The sequence below is a fragment of the Trichoderma camerunense genome (genome assembly GCF_050948025.1).
Source record: "Trichoderma camerunense strain CBS 138272 chromosome Unknown V8C40scaffold_3, whole genome shotgun sequence".
Classification (NCBI taxonomy): domain Eukaryota; kingdom Fungi; phylum Ascomycota; class Sordariomycetes; order Hypocreales; family Hypocreaceae; genus Trichoderma; species Trichoderma camerunense.
In genome coordinates, this window is record NW_028145367.1 from 393,204 (window position 1) to 405,893 (window position 12,690).

The 12,690-nt window shown below is 50.5% G+C and overlaps 5 protein-coding genes across 5 annotated transcripts; 2 read left to right on the forward strand and 3 right to left on the reverse strand.

Annotated features, from left to right (window-relative positions):
• The first annotated feature begins 2,130 nt into the window (after positions 1-2,130).
• On the forward strand, positions 2,131-3,637 carry V8C40DRAFT_234931 (peptidase M50B-like-domain-containing protein). Its single transcript, XM_083213743.1, has 2 exons — positions 2,131-2,672; positions 2,769-3,637. The coding sequence occupies exons 1-2, from the start codon at positions 2,472-2,474 to the stop codon at positions 3,381-3,383; spliced, it is 816 nt and encodes a 271-aa protein (XP_083076776.1). The 5' UTR covers positions 2,131-2,471; the 3' UTR covers positions 3,384-3,637.
• On the reverse strand, positions 3,557-4,948 carry V8C40DRAFT_136330 (glycoside hydrolase family 18 protein). Its single transcript, XM_083211128.1, has 4 exons — positions 4,778-4,948; positions 4,660-4,716; positions 4,454-4,586; positions 3,557-4,392 (listed from the first exon to the last, which is right to left on the reverse strand). Exons 1-4 carry the CDS (start codon positions 4,875-4,877, stop codon positions 3,717-3,719), a joined length of 966 nt encoding a protein of 321 aa, XP_083076777.1. The 5' UTR covers positions 4,878-4,948; the 3' UTR covers positions 3,557-3,716.
• Positions 4,949-7,796: 2,848 nt separating this feature from the next.
• Positions 7,797-8,973, reverse strand: V8C40DRAFT_262314 (cleavage polyadenylation factor subunit FIP1; the record flags this gene model as incomplete). The annotated part of the gene is made up of 4 exons (XM_083219352.1): positions 7,797-8,332; positions 8,391-8,632; positions 8,711-8,763; positions 8,824-8,973. The coding sequence occupies 4 exons, from the start codon at positions 8,971-8,973 to the stop codon at positions 7,797-7,799; spliced, it is 981 nt and encodes a 326-aa protein (XP_083076778.1).
• Positions 8,974-9,272: 299 nt separating this feature from the next.
• Positions 9,273-11,508, forward strand: V8C40DRAFT_234941 (nucleoporin FG repeat region domain-containing protein). The gene is made up of 3 exons (XM_083213744.1): positions 9,273-9,429; positions 9,605-10,177; positions 10,228-11,508. The coding sequence occupies exons 1-3, from the start codon at positions 9,362-9,364 to the stop codon at positions 11,003-11,005; spliced, it is 1,419 nt and encodes a 472-aa protein (XP_083076779.1). The 5' UTR covers positions 9,273-9,361; the 3' UTR covers positions 11,006-11,508.
• Positions 11,408-12,646, reverse strand: V8C40DRAFT_234943 (DNA-directed RNA polymerase III subunit C31). The gene is made up of 2 exons (XM_083213745.1): positions 12,332-12,646; positions 11,408-12,246 (listed from the first exon to the last, which is right to left on the reverse strand). Exons 1-2 carry the CDS (start codon positions 12,458-12,460, stop codon positions 11,569-11,571), a joined length of 807 nt encoding a protein of 268 aa, XP_083076780.1. The 5' UTR covers positions 12,461-12,646; the 3' UTR covers positions 11,408-11,568.
• Positions 12,647-12,690: the final 44 nt, after the last annotated feature.

The window sequence follows — 12,690 nt, forward strand, 5'->3', positions numbered from 1 at the left end:
ACTGAGATGGTTAGCATGAAATATATGTCTAATACGCAGAGGAACGGTATGCTCACAATCTATCAAGACGTATCAAGTCAGCAATGGAACACTTGTAAGTCTGAGAGAACGTTCATCACCTTGGTAGTAACGTAACACACAAGGCATAGGAATATAGCGGCTTCGCAGATGCCATAGCTTGAATTGACACCGAGTGAATGCTGGAGCACTGCCGTGGCTATAACGAACAGGTAGGAGTCGACATAAATGGCGAATACCACTTGGAATATATGTTAGCCACTTTTCACTGATGAGGAGAGTAGTATTAATGGGAGAATCTGAAACACAACTTACACCAAACCACAGGTGGCAATCGGTTCCAGGCTTTAATCACGAGAACTCTTTGTGCTGACATACTCACGGCGCTTAGCTTCTTCCAGTCTGAACAAGATAGTTGAAGAAGAAGAACTCAAGGGGTAGCCTCACTCAAGAAAAGTGTAAGAACAGTCGTTGCTGCCAAAGACAACATGACGCTGATGATTTGTCCTGGAAGCGGTACTCTAGCCCCTGCATCCTGCGACGTGATCTGCGGGGCCATGGCGGCATGAGGAAGGCTCTCCATGGAAATCGATGCGCAGCGGTAGGTCCTTGTAGAGTTTCTTATCCAAGAACCTATGGCGTAAAGAGAGAGGGGGGGCCTCTCAGAAGACGAATGGAGAGCAAATCATTCTGCAGGAGACGGAGTGGATAGACTGGACTCGAGGATATGTGGCGGCCACTTTGTTGATAGGAAGCAGATTTGTGAATATTAGGTTTGAATCTGTGAAAGAGGAGGAAGATGAAGAAATCATAGCTTGGAGTATCCAGATGGTTGATTGGTGCCTGAGGAGAGGAGATAAGGAGATAAGTAGGTAGGTCTGTCATCTGGCAAGAGAGAGCGGTTCGGTTCATCCTTCTCCATCTGAGTATTTATTGAGAAACACTGTCTCAGAGAAATTGATATCTTTACCAAGGATAATAATGATAGTAGTAGCAGTAGGTAGACTTAATGACTCGGATTGGTCCTACTCTACCTAGATACACAATTGTAGCACAGGGTATCGACTCGGGTTCAGCTGCCATCTCTTGCTTATGAGAGAATAAACTCTACTTTCTTTTCAATTAATCTCTTTTCCCGCGAATGATAGCTCGATTCCAAGTCTTTTGGACGCTGTATAACGGTGGTACAGAGAGGCTGAAAGGACACCGCTTGGTTTGTCATGTATTCAGTGAGTGTAACTTGTTCTATGCGACGGCGAGAGTACATGCAGGAACAGTCTGAGACAGCGCTATCGAGATACGAGCAGTTGTTCGGATATTTAGTATTTAGAGAATATGTATAGGCATGAATGGAAATATTCCTTATGCATACTTACAACCTGGAGTTGATGCACATGTTGCATCTCACGATATACATGCTCGTATCAGGCACAGCGGGCCTCTACTTCCCAGCTGCTTATACACCGCTGTATATCTCAGCTTGCACAAACTCTCATCTCTTACACAAAGATGAATCTATCACCGCCATTATTGGGCATTGCGTCTCGTTATACAAGCTAAATGACCTGCATCGGGCACACCACAGCTTCACCACAAGTGGATAGTCTAGTCATACGTTGCTGCATCTCAGCGGGCCACGTCCGAGACACCGATTCGAAGTTGATAGATAATAAGATACCATTTCCTCGGTCTACAAACCAAATCAGCTGAAGCTCAATTTCCATATGACTCCTTGTGGTCGTGGGTGCTCTGTATCATGACCAGAATCAGCTCATCGGGATGGAATTCATTCCATCATCCCACTACTTCCCAGTAACTAAACGCCTCTTATCTTGGAGATTGACCTTTTTTGCATATTCAGCAAGTTAAAGACTCTCATCCCACTATATCCCGTCCAATTCAATGCTTTCTCTTCCTTACAAATTCACATCTGCAAATGTCTTAGTAATGGAACTTGCAATGCTCACGCCAAGCCGTGGCTGTGGCTTCAATTGTGGCAAAGCTCGCCCTGGCGATCTCCAGCTCATTGGAGTTACTGCAACCGCCAAAATCCCCAGCATCGCCTAAAAATAGATGATGTGCAGCGCCCCCCAGCCACGCAATTCGTGGTCCCACTTGCTTCTCACATGCCGCGTCAACGCTTTGGAATTCGGTATTTCGCAACTCTTTTTTGCGAGGGAAACATTGTATTTCGTCACCTGTTTTTCTGCAGTTTCTACCTTTTAATATATTTCTTTCATCCTTCATCCTTCATCCTATGACATTCGTTCCTCAATAAAGTAAACATTGGCTTTACTTCTACTATTCAAGCGGCGGGGTCAATCGTTTGTTGATCTTAATTTCAAGCACATGATTCATGCCACCTGACTTCAGTTGGAGTGCCAAAACAAGCACCTAAGGGATATTCTTCCTCTGAAACATCAAATCCGTCACCGACAACCTCATCTGTGAAAATGGCGCCATGGCAGCCTCTTGAAAGCGCTTCCACTATCCACCCCGACTCTCAACACCAATATCATGTCCTCCTCTCTCGAAACCTCCAGCATCCAACTCACACTCAGGCCGTCACATTGGGCGTCATTGCGGGATATGTCGTCGCAATCGCCATCCTCTGGAATGTGCCTTACCTGCGCATGATCTTGTGGCCGTTCAAGGTATGATGATAGCTTCACGTTTGAACCAAACATTGTTCCATCTATACACATCCGCCCACACAAATGTATAACATACACTAACGCCCCCTCTCCCAGATGCTCGTCATCGCCTTCCATGAATTTGGCCACGCCATCACCGCCATCCTCACTGGTGGCCATGTCAAATCAATCTCTCTCGACCCCCATGAAGGCGGCGTCACTCACCTCACCGGCGGCATCAGCGCCATCACCCTTCCCGCGGGCTATCTCGGCTCCTCCATCATCGGCGCACTGCTCACCATGTGCGGCTTCGACATTGTTGCCAGCAAAATCGCCAGCATCGTCCTGGGAGTGTGTTTCCTGCTGACCCTTTGGTGGGGGAAACGCGACTGGCTGACCATCATGACCATCCTGCTTGCTGTTGGACTGCTGATTGGAAGTTGGTTCATCGCTCATGCAGAGGCGTTGCGCTTCATTGTACTGTTCATCGGTGTCATGAGTTCGTTGTACAGCGTGTGGGACATTTGTGACGATTTGATCCTTCGAAAGGTCAATGAGTCGGACGCGAGCGTTTTTGCCAAGAGGTACGGCGGCTCGTCGCAGTGCTGGGGTGTTATCTGGTCCATCATTTCGGTGCTCTTCATGGCTGTGGGCATCATCATAGGGTTGGCCGCTTTTTCGCAGTCGTTTGCGCAGCAGGAGGAGGATTCCAAGCACTTTATCCCTACGTAGATGCATGATTTTCGGGATACTCAAGCATGGCTATGCAAGAGGTGGAAGAAGGACGGGGAGTGACGGCGACGACTGATTTTTAGGACTTGTGATGAATGTTTTATGATACCCAACGTTATAAACGATGAAATTGATTACACTGAAGTATAGTACACAATTAAATGAAATCATATACAATCAATTCAATATGTGCAAAAAGTCAGAGCTATATACACTAGATGTTCGACAGACATATATACATATATACAATCTTACCTTTGGGCCCTCGCATTGTCAGGCCACCCCCATTCTCCCAACACTTTGGAGCTTTTCCGTATCTTATAATTTTGCCCTTTATCTCAAAGCGTTGACGACTTGCGTCTCAAAGCCAGTGTTCTGGTAAAGCTGGGACATGTCCCACATCATGGCGCCGGCAAAGGTGCTGAATCCCTTCGAGTACTGGAAGACGGACGTAAGCTGAGAACCAGAGACGTAGCCGCGACCAGCACCTGGGCCAGCGGGAATGCCGACGAGAAGCTTGACATTGGGGTTGGGGCTGGTCTTGGCCCAGTTCTCCCAGGTCTGGTAGTTGTAGTTGTTCTGGGTGCTTGTGCCGGGAGTGAAGCCGCTGACGCCGCAAGGGTTGTTGTAAAACTGAATCTGGATCCAGTCCATGGGCACAGCGTTGATGAGGGCGCCGACAGCAGCGTCGGGGAAGAAGCACTGGGGCGCAGCAGAGAAGTAGTACTTCTTGCCGCCGGCAGCGTTGGTTCGGCTCTTCAGTTGGGCACCGAAGGCAGCGAGATTGTTGGTTGTTGCTTCAAAATCAAAGTCGAAGCCATCGACGACTGCACTTCCAAAGGGACGGTGGACGGAGCTTCCGGATTGAACGGGGCCGAACATGGCCCAGACTTGATCAGCAGCCGATTGAGCAGCACCTGTTGAGCTCCAGCCACCTTGAGTGTAGGAATCGCCGCCGAGAGAGAGGAGGATGGTCTTGCCATTGGCCTGGCAAGTCTTGATGTCCGCCCTTGATGGTGAATCATAATTAGTACAGACGTATATGAAGCAGGGAGGTTGAGGAGACTCACTCAATTTCGGGGCATTGCAAGAGCCAAGGGTTGTCGGAAAAGGGCGTGCATCGGTCACCGGCATTGGCGAAGTTGGTCATGGGAGGAGTAATTCCGTTCAGGAAAGCAATGTCAATGACATTGATGTTGGCGTCTTGGTGATAATTGTTAGTTCTGTCTTGTCCCATTTCCCGACTGAACTGTCTCGCAGAGTTTGGTAGGCATACCATTGCAGTAGAAGGAGAGACGCTGCTGGGTGCTTTGCGAGTTGGCAGAGTTCTGGCCTATTCGCATGTTAGATGATCTATTCTCTCAGACAAGAAGACTTCATCGAGAAATACTTACCCCAGTATACGGCGATATTTTGCTTCGAGTTCACATTCCAGCCAGCCAGAGCAGAAGGAACAAGAGCGAGCAAGCCCGCAAGAGCAGTCAATGAAGGCATCCTGGGTATGGGGATGCTGAGGTTATCGGAGCCGAAACGAAGATGCTTTTGATGACGAAGAGGCAGCGTGCCACCTCACAAGGTCGGACCAAGAGCTTTTTATATCCTCTCTCGAGTTCAACATGTAAGAAAAATGGGGAGAAGTCCTCCCCCGCTGTCTTACCACGATGCTACATCAAGTTTCTGAACATACGTGGCATTGGAAACTCTTTGCGCCTGCCGCCGGGTGAAGGGACGAGATGAGACGGGGGTCATGATGAACTCGTGATGGAGCCATGCTACCTTTAATGGGAAGTATAGAGGAGTGCCGGCGTCAGTAGTAGCCCCATCGGCTCACTATATCGGCTTTTAAAGGACGTTATCGGTAGAGATCTATGCAGTGGCTAGCTATAGAGACTTTGCTAGGTGACATGGTTGATTGACGCTTCAAGGTAGCAAAGAAGAAGGTTGGTCGCATCTGAACGAGTGTGCCGAGACAGGTAGGTTAGTCAAGGCTCCGAAACATCAGGGGTTTTGACATGACATACATGTACTCGGATGGCGAAGTACTCAGTGGTACAGCCAAGGTCGCTTAATCTTTACCGCTTTGTACGCATTATACTCGCTCATCGTGCCTCGGTATATATACCGTGTTGGTAATTGGATGGTTCCAGCGTGTATCTTCGCATCTACAGATACCGATTACAGCCTGCCAATGGTGATAAGAGGGTGTATTTACATGCGAATATATGTGTACATGTACATGATACCCAAGAATCGTGGGAGGCACAAGTAAACCAGGGCCATTCGCGGGGGAAACATTTATCAAGATCTGATTGGAGGATTGAGGATCATGACCTGTCTTCATCATGTATGTACATGTAAGGTTTGTGGAGGAACCAGGGTGTGACAACCTCCTACCTACTTGGGCAGCATCCAAACACCCGATTCTGAGTAAGATTCCATATTATGGTGTGGACGGGTTCAAACAGGTTAGCTAGTCCAAATAGAGTTGAGCGATATGAACGAAGACTCATGGGGACCTAGACAGGGTGCGTGTAATTGAGCACTGGTTAAGCTCAGACATCATCAGACTCGGTGTTCATGTACAAGTCTGAAATGACCCTAGAATGATCGACTTTGTTCGGCGAGCTTGAGTTGCACAACACACGTCGTCAGAGTGTATCTAGTCGGCTACCACAACCAGCCATGGGCTCGCAAACAAGAAGGATTGCGGCTGATTCCATCTCGTCGTGGCATCTCCACGCGATGCACCATGGCCATTTCTGCAACGGTAGCATAAGAAGCGCAATGTATCAGAGCAAGTTCTTACGGCAAACAACACCCAAAAAACCTGCTCTCAATTCTTTCCATCTTTAAGCGCAGAATAAGCACTTAAAGAGGATACATCCACCAGTCGGGGAAAAGGCTCAAGAAGCGTATCGCTATGGTTAGCCCTCCCTCAGCATAGGAGCTTCCCGCTTCGGCATAGAGAGCATGTAGATGCTTCATGAGTGGACGAACACACCCCTGCAGAAAGACCGCCGCAGGGATTCCCCTCTAGTTGGGATAAACTCTGGACTGTGCGTCTCTTTAATACACGGTTTGACTTTGTCGTGGGGAAGCATGTAAAAACTGCTACCATTATCGGGTGTCATCGGCGCTCAGGTGGGAGAGGAAGGTATGTACACATGTGCATGTATAGCTGAACTCACACTTCTCTCTTAGGTAGGATATGGAAAGGAAACCAATAGTAATTCCGAAATGATACCTCGAGTATCGTTCAAGATATGCTGCGGGGTGAGTGAGTCGGCCTCGGAGAGATTCAAGGCTGGAGAGAGATCTGGCGGCTCGTTGGTGGTAATGGGCGGCTAACCGGTGTTGGTAGTTGGACGTGGTGATGCGCGTGATGGGTGATTTGCTTCTCCAGATCGATCTTGCTTCGCTAATTGAGCTACTGCTTACATATTAATACCAGACAGTGGGTTTGCTTCTACTGAGTTATTCTGTACTAGGTAGCCATGATATCGCTCTCAAATGCCTTCAACCATGATCCTTCTCACACTCCAGTTCCCCCACGTAAGCATCCATGGACCATCTTCAAAGAGATCAACCCCAACAACCACACTATTGCCCATATCTTCCCTCCTCACTAGAATCAAGAGAGAGAGACCAAAAACTGATCCTAACCACCCCTCTTACGTCGTGTGATGCTGTATGCGGGCGTTCCTGGCATCTCTCAACCCAATCATCTAGCCTCTTGGCAGGCCATACAAAAGCGGCCGCCCTCCTCTCTTAGGAAGTTCGAGCCTCGAAGCTCCCAACTAGGCCCCGTGTCTGTCACAGCTAGGTAACGTTACCTGACGTCGGGCTACACAGTTATCATTCAAACAGACAAGCAGAGATTGTCCTTTTCCTCTCATTGGCAGCTCTCAAAGGCTGTATATTTGCATACATACCTCAGACACTACGAATGCCACCTATCTATATCATCATGCCCATCAAACCTCCCCAACTATCTTCTACCGTGATAAGGAGGTAGGAGTGTGCGATTTGCCGCCAATGCTTCTGTAAACCTAGCTTCAGAGAATTGAAGTTGATAGAAGTGGCCAATTATCGCCTTTGGTCTCTGGTCCTGTCCATGATAACCCACGTGCTGTTCGTATCCGCTAGATATCGTGTATTCGAGCGGCGTGTCGTAGCGAACATGATATCTCCTATCATCTGCACCACCAATTATCCGTGTCTTCTAACGGCAGATGGCGTCCAACTGGGTGCCGGTGCTGGCCGAGGCCCCTTGCAACGTCCCCCCCGCGGCTGCGGCTGCGGCTTCCTCTTCATCTTCTCAGGACGCTCATTTCGAAGCCCATCTTCTTGGTTAGAAGTCTTTCCAAACCCATGGCTGCTCGATGTCTCAGAACCCCCGGACTCATGACTGCCCTACCATCGGCCACGGCGGCCACGGCCTCCAAATCCACCTCTTCCACTGCCGCCTCCCGCCATGCCCTGGTCATAGCCGAAGCCACCTTGGTTTCCACCGAAGCCGCCGCCAAAGTTTTGCCCTTGGTTGCCTTGCGCGCCAGCATTGCCGCCGGTGTTTTGCATCCCAGAGAACATGGCCGCCATCTGGCTTGGGTCCATTTGAGAAGGGTCCATGCCTGAAGCCATCATCTGCTGCATCATGGCTTGCATCTCGGGAGGGATTCCATCCATTCCCTGCATGCCACCCGCACCTCCGCCAGCGCCAGCGCCTGCACCTCCTCCACCCTGCATGCCCATGCCTCCCATCATCATCATGTTGAAGTCTTCCATCATCTTCTTGTTGTTGGCAGCGAAAGCATCGGCACCAAACTCGCCGCGAATCGATTCTTGCTTGGCAGCGTATAAAGCCCACGTGAACTCATCGAAGCCGTAGTTGAAGTAGTCGCTAATGTCTGTGCCTGGCTTACGCCACGGTTTGTCGCTGTCTGGTAGATCTAACGAGATAGGTTAGTCGTCAGGAAGAACCGCGGAGGGCAATGAGAGAGAGGTTACCTTCGTCTATGTTGACTTGTGTTATAGGCTTGCCAGCTGCAGGGTGAACTGGATTAGCATTGATGTCGATTGTTGATTTTGAGGCAGCAGCTGATGTTTGATCCGCGCTGGGAGCGGCAATATTCAGGGCGCTCGTCGGTTTTGAGTCTTCGTCTCTCTTGATGGGCGCTGATACCTTCGCTGGGGTGTCGTTGGAGGCTGATCGTTGGGGAATATTTCTGATGTCGCTATATTTGGCCTGCCTATTGTCATCCTGTCAGCTAAGTCGGCAATGACGTATCGCATTGCATCGCGACACGGCGCGCACGAGGCCGACATACGGTGGTGGCGCTGCCTTTGTGCCATCTTTTCGCTCTGTAATGATGTCTATATCCTGCAGTTCGTGTAATTAGCATGTGGCCCGTAACCTACTTCAGTGAGAAAGCCTCCATACTGAGTCGTCATCATCATCCTCGTCCATGGCGCCGCTTTCATCCTCCTCTTCGCCCTCTTCTAGCTCTTCCACCTTGGGCTTCTGTTCCTCGTCATGCTCAATCTTCGGCTCTTCTGGCTGATAGAGATCGTCATCCTCGTCCATATCCATTGTGGCAATAGGTTAAAAGTAAGAGAGTTGAATATAGGATGTATGGGAAATGAATTGAATGGAATAATGTCACGGAAATTGGCGTATGTATGGTGGAAGTTGAAGCTCTGGGAAGCTCTTCTGCAGACTGAAAGTCAACTACAATTAAGGCTAGCCTTGTGGAATCGATCCTCTCTACTGTACTGTATCTCTCTCTATCTAGACCCAGCCACATAGCATCGCAGCAGGTCCGGAGTTTTTCCGTATCCCTTCACACTCTCAGACCCGCAAAGTCCAAGCTTTGGCATATCCAAACCCAGAGCTCCACACGAATTGGGCCCTTGACTCGCCTGCCCGGAAAAAAAGTCAGTTTGTTTGCAAAGCCAATTTTTTGCTCAGGTGCGATTCCATGTCTCTGGCGCGGTCTGCTAGTGGCCCAGCGGGTCTTAGCATCAACACTTCGGCTGCAAATACCCTGTAAGCTCTGCTAAATCTTCAACACCACGCCGTGAACTTTCTGATATCACCACATCCACGGAGTACAAGGTGCCTTTCACCACCACCGCTTCGCCCGCCCACCACCTCACATACTCTCCAATTAGCTTTGGGCTGATACTTTGTTTCTTATTGTCGCTGACCAAACGCGCCACAGAGGCACAACCTCACAGCCAGCGGCGACTCGAGGACTCTTTGGAGCTGGTAACGCGTCGGCAAGTCCATCAACCATCGGCAGCATGGCGACCACGGGCGGTCTTTTTGGCGCCAAGCCAGCAGCGACAGGCGGTCTCTTTGGAACTCCCGCTACACCAACTCCTCAGCCAGCTAGCGGAGGTCTCTTTGGCGCTGCGACAAACACGGCCGCGACCCCTGCCACAGGTACAACTGCTGGTGGTTTGTTTGGGTCAACACCAACTCCTGCACCAGCTGCTGGTGGACTCTTTGGCGCCAAACCCGCAGCAACAACGACGCCGGCGACTACAGGAGGAGGATTGTTTGGCAATACTGCGGGCACTCAGCAGCAGACGACAGGCGGAGGACTGTTTGGTGCCAAACCTGCGGCAGCAACAACGACGCCGGCGACTGGTGGAGGATTGTTTGGAAATCCTGCGAATACTGCAACTACTCAGCAGCCAGGAGGAGGTCTTTTTGGCTCGACTCCAGCTGCAGCAACCACAGGAGGTGGATTGCTGGGCCAAACTCAAGCAAAGCCCTCTGGCGGTTTATTGTATGCCATGTGCTGTCCTACACAATTCATGATTGCTAACTTGATTATAGTGGATCAACTCCAGCTGCCGCCGCTCCTGCTACGACCCAAGTTGCGGCTGTCCAAGTCAACTATGACAACCTGCGACCGCGATCGCGTTTCGATGACCTTGCCCAGCCGATCCAGAACGAAATTGCTCTCATTGACAAGGGCATCCAGCGCGTTATCAAGATGAGGGATGAGATTGGCGAATTCATGCCCCAGCATGAAAAGGATATCGACCAGCTCGGACGAGACGTCCAATTTGTCGAGTCTAAATTCAAGACCGTTCAGGACGCCCTCAACCGCGACATCCTCACCGTCAAGGCTCTTCAGGACATGACCAAGAAGGACGTTGCGGACGCTCAACTCTCCTTCAAAGCCGCCGACAACCTCAAGCTACCTACGCACTACCACCAAACCGGCCTCTTCGCCGGCCCCCCTCCACCAAACGACTCCAACTCAACAGATGCCTCATCGGCCCATGCCAGCGCTCAGGATCTCATCACTTACTTTAACCGCATCTGCGATGACGTCGAGAAGTACAAGAACCGCTTGGACGAGTACCGGTCTCAGATTGAGCGGGATATGCCCGGGGTGGAAAACGGACTCTACGAACAGATCCGCAGTCTACGCGATCATATGAGCGCGCCCGTCCAGGACCAGCTCAGCCAGGTGCTCTCAGCATTGCGGGAGATGGGCAGCGCGGTCATCGCTCAGGCCGGACAGATTGCGGATACGAGGGAGAGATTATCAAGGTTGCAAGCGGGGATCTTGGATAGCGGGCTGTATTCTGGGGTTTCTTCATGAAGCGATTTGCTTTTTAATGCACTTTTTCTTACGTCTTTTTGGGTCTGGGTTCGAGAGTTCTTCCCTTTTGAGGTGATAGGGGGACACGCTTTTTGGGTTTATTCATTAGGCGGCGCTTGCTGTATAAAGAGCCCTTCTGTGGCTGGGCAGAAGAAAGGTTGCCATTGTCTTCCTCTCAGTTGTTGTCGATGCCAGGATATGTATGGCTATAGAGGGTAGCAACACAAGGGTATCTAGATGATAAATGTAGGGGCAACTGGCTGGTGTAGAATGGCTACGAGTGTAGCCGTAATGATACCCCCCAGGCATGTGAAATAAAATGCAACATCTGAAGGGAGAGCAGCAATCACATTGCTTACTGGCGCAAGATGTGACTCATCGTGGAGTCATGGTTAATGCAAGGGATGGGTATAAGTCTTTTGGCTTTATATACATGTATGGATGAGGAATAGTAACAAAATGCCCGAATGATGGCTTCTTCTCAATGAAAAATGAAATCGTCCCATTAGCCAAGGACCGTTTGATAGTTCCGAAAACCAGTAAGAGAATAGGATAAGAAAGCATTAATATGTCCCTTCACCATCATCTCCGTCTCCGTAGTCGTCGCCGCCATCGTCGCCATTGTCAAAGTACGTTTCAGCATCGTAGTCACCAGCGTCTTCGTCATCGTAGACTTCATCCTCCTCTTCCTCTTCCAGGCCTTCGTCGTCGTCCACATCGGCAGCATCGTCACCCTCGTCATCCCGCAAAGCATCCAATCGTTCCAATATATTCTTCCCATTCACCGGCACACCTTCATCCTCTTCACCCTCAATAGCAGGCATGCCAAACGCTTCCTCCGCATTCGGCAGAGCGTTCACTTTGCTCAGCTCCAGCTTGCGCCTCTTTCTCATTCCACTAGCATCCGCCGAGTCAACCGTGTCGAGAAGCTCGGGAGGGAACATTTCTCTGCACACCGGCCGAGAGGACCATTCTGGGAGGGCGCGCTCCGGCCGGGAGAAGCGCTGGGAGTAGGTGGGCATGGCGTTGAAGGGGTCGACGGAGGCCTTGCTCTTGACGTCGTACAGGGCGTTCATTTGGTCGCGGCCGTAGACTTTTCGGGGGGCAGCGGGGTCGATGAGGGAGGTTCGCTTGGATGTGTAGAGGGGCGATGAGTGGATTTGGTGGCGAAGGAGGAGGAAGCACTGGACGCTGTTGTATTCTGTGGTGGTGAGGTCGCGAGGAGTTGGAACAACGCAGGGCTAGGGACAAGGAAGACTTGTTAGCAGCAGCTCTTCTCGACGGGCATCTTCATGTGAAGCTTTTCTCCTTGGAAATCCAACTCACCGGGAACAGCTCAGAGGGCCTGGCATCGGGTTCATCTGTGTCGTCCCACGGAAGAGCTGGTCGTCCTCCTCGACCTCCTCCTCGACCTCCTCGCCCGCCTCCCCGTCCACCACCGCCTCCTCTTGACATTTCCAACTCAGCTCAATCCCGTTGACTACAATCCAAATTCCACAGTGAACGCGACTCTCATAAGCTCGATCGTGTAAACATAGGCGATTCAAGGTGTATTAAAGCGCGAGGCTGGTCTGCTGGCGAATTTTCTTCCCAAGAAGAAATGCGACCTGCTAGACTTGGGTTTGAAGAATGAAAGACTTCCGGGGCTCAATTGAAGCGCCAAACTTTCAGCGGCCGAGAAAAAA

What these genes read in the sequence shown, in the direction of transcription:
- V8C40DRAFT_234931 (XM_083213743.1), top strand. Translation starts at nt 2,472, where the DNA reads ATGGCGCCATGGCAGCCTCTTGAAAGCGCTTCCACTATCCACCCCGAC. An exon ending in TGATCTTGTGGCCGTTCAAG is followed by an intron (nt 2,673 to 2,768) that starts GTATGATGATAG and finishes CCCCTCTCCCAG; the next exon opens with ATGCTCGTCATCGCCTTCCA.
- V8C40DRAFT_136330 (XM_083211128.1), bottom strand. Translation starts at nt 4,877, where the DNA reads ATGCCTTCATTGACTGCTCTTGCGGGCTTGCTCGCTCTTGTTCCTTCT. An exon ending in AAATATCGCCGTATACTGGG is followed by an intron (nt 4,717 to 4,777) that starts GTAAGTATTTCT and finishes ACATGCGAATAG; the next exon opens with GCCAGAACTCTGCCAACTCG. An exon ending in TCTCTCCTTCTACTGCAATG is followed by an intron (nt 4,587 to 4,659) that starts GTATGCCTACCA and finishes ATTATCACCAAG; the next exon opens with ACGCCAACATCAATGTCATT.
- V8C40DRAFT_234941 (XM_083213744.1), top strand. Translation starts at nt 9,362, where the DNA reads ATGTCTCTGGCGCGGTCTGCTAGTGGCCCAGCGGGTCTTAGCATCAAC. An exon ending in ACTTCGGCTGCAAATACCCT is followed by an intron (nt 9,430 to 9,604) that starts GTAAGCTCTGCT and finishes AACGCGCCACAG; the next exon opens with AGGCACAACCTCACAGCCAG. An exon ending in AAGCCCTCTGGCGGTTTATT is followed by an intron (nt 10,178 to 10,227) that starts GTATGCCATGTG and finishes ACTTGATTATAG; the next exon opens with TGGATCAACTCCAGCTGCCG.
- V8C40DRAFT_234943 (XM_083213745.1), bottom strand. Translation starts at nt 12,460, where the DNA reads ATGTCAAGAGGAGGCGGTGGTGGACGGGGAGGCGGGCGAGGAGGTCGA. An exon ending in GGCCCTCTGAGCTGTTCCCG is followed by an intron (nt 12,247 to 12,331) that starts GTGAGTTGGATT and finishes CCTTGTCCCTAG; the next exon opens with CCCTGCGTTGTTCCAACTCC.